This window comes from Pterocles gutturalis, unplaced genomic scaffold, assembly GCF_000699245.1.
Source record: "Pterocles gutturalis isolate BGI_N339 unplaced genomic scaffold, ASM69924v1 scaffold10140, whole genome shotgun sequence".
In the NCBI taxonomy this organism is placed as follows: Eukaryota; Metazoa; Chordata; class Aves; order Pterocliformes; family Pteroclidae; genus Pterocles; species Pterocles gutturalis.
Genome location: NW_010138233.1, coordinates 2,704 through 3,094, shown reverse-complemented (window position 1 = coordinate 3,094; position 391 = coordinate 2,704). Strand labels below are relative to the sequence as shown.

Sequence of the window (391 nt, the reverse complement as noted above, 5' to 3'; positions counted from 1 at the left end):
TCTTGCACCCCAGCGTGCCGGGGTGGCTGCACAGAGGTGGGAGTTCAGGCTGCTGCCATCTCGGCACACCATGGCTTGGAAAACCGGCGGGAGCATGGATGGGCACCACTGTTTCCCGCATGCCAAGCTCTCCCTCCCCTCTCGGCAGGTATTTGGGCGACGGGCGCTTCCACCTGGAGTCCATCATGATCGCCAACCCGGGGATACCTGCCTACAGGTACGGGCAGCCCACGGGCACCCACTCTGGGCCCCAACAACCCCATGGTAGGGGCACCCCAGTTCTCACAGTACTCTGGGGACCATCTGTCCCCACGGTGCATCCCAAGTGCACCCCCACCACCACCCCAGAGCCAGGCAGGCAGCTGCCCGCAGCCGACGCGAGCCAGAGAGG

The 391-nt window shown here is 65.7% G+C and overlaps 1 protein-coding gene across 1 annotated transcript in view; it reads left to right on the top strand.

The window, feature by feature from the left end:
- Positions 1-148: 148 nt before the first annotated feature.
- The window catches only part of DPH1 (diphthamide biosynthesis 1), a gene marked incomplete at both ends in the record, with an annotated part of 2,936 nt that continues 2,693 nt past the window's right edge, over positions 149-391 (top strand). Inside the window, 1 exon segment of the mRNA XM_010082911.1 lies at positions 149-217. Coding sequence (XP_010081213.1) covers positions 149-217 — 69 coding nt within the window.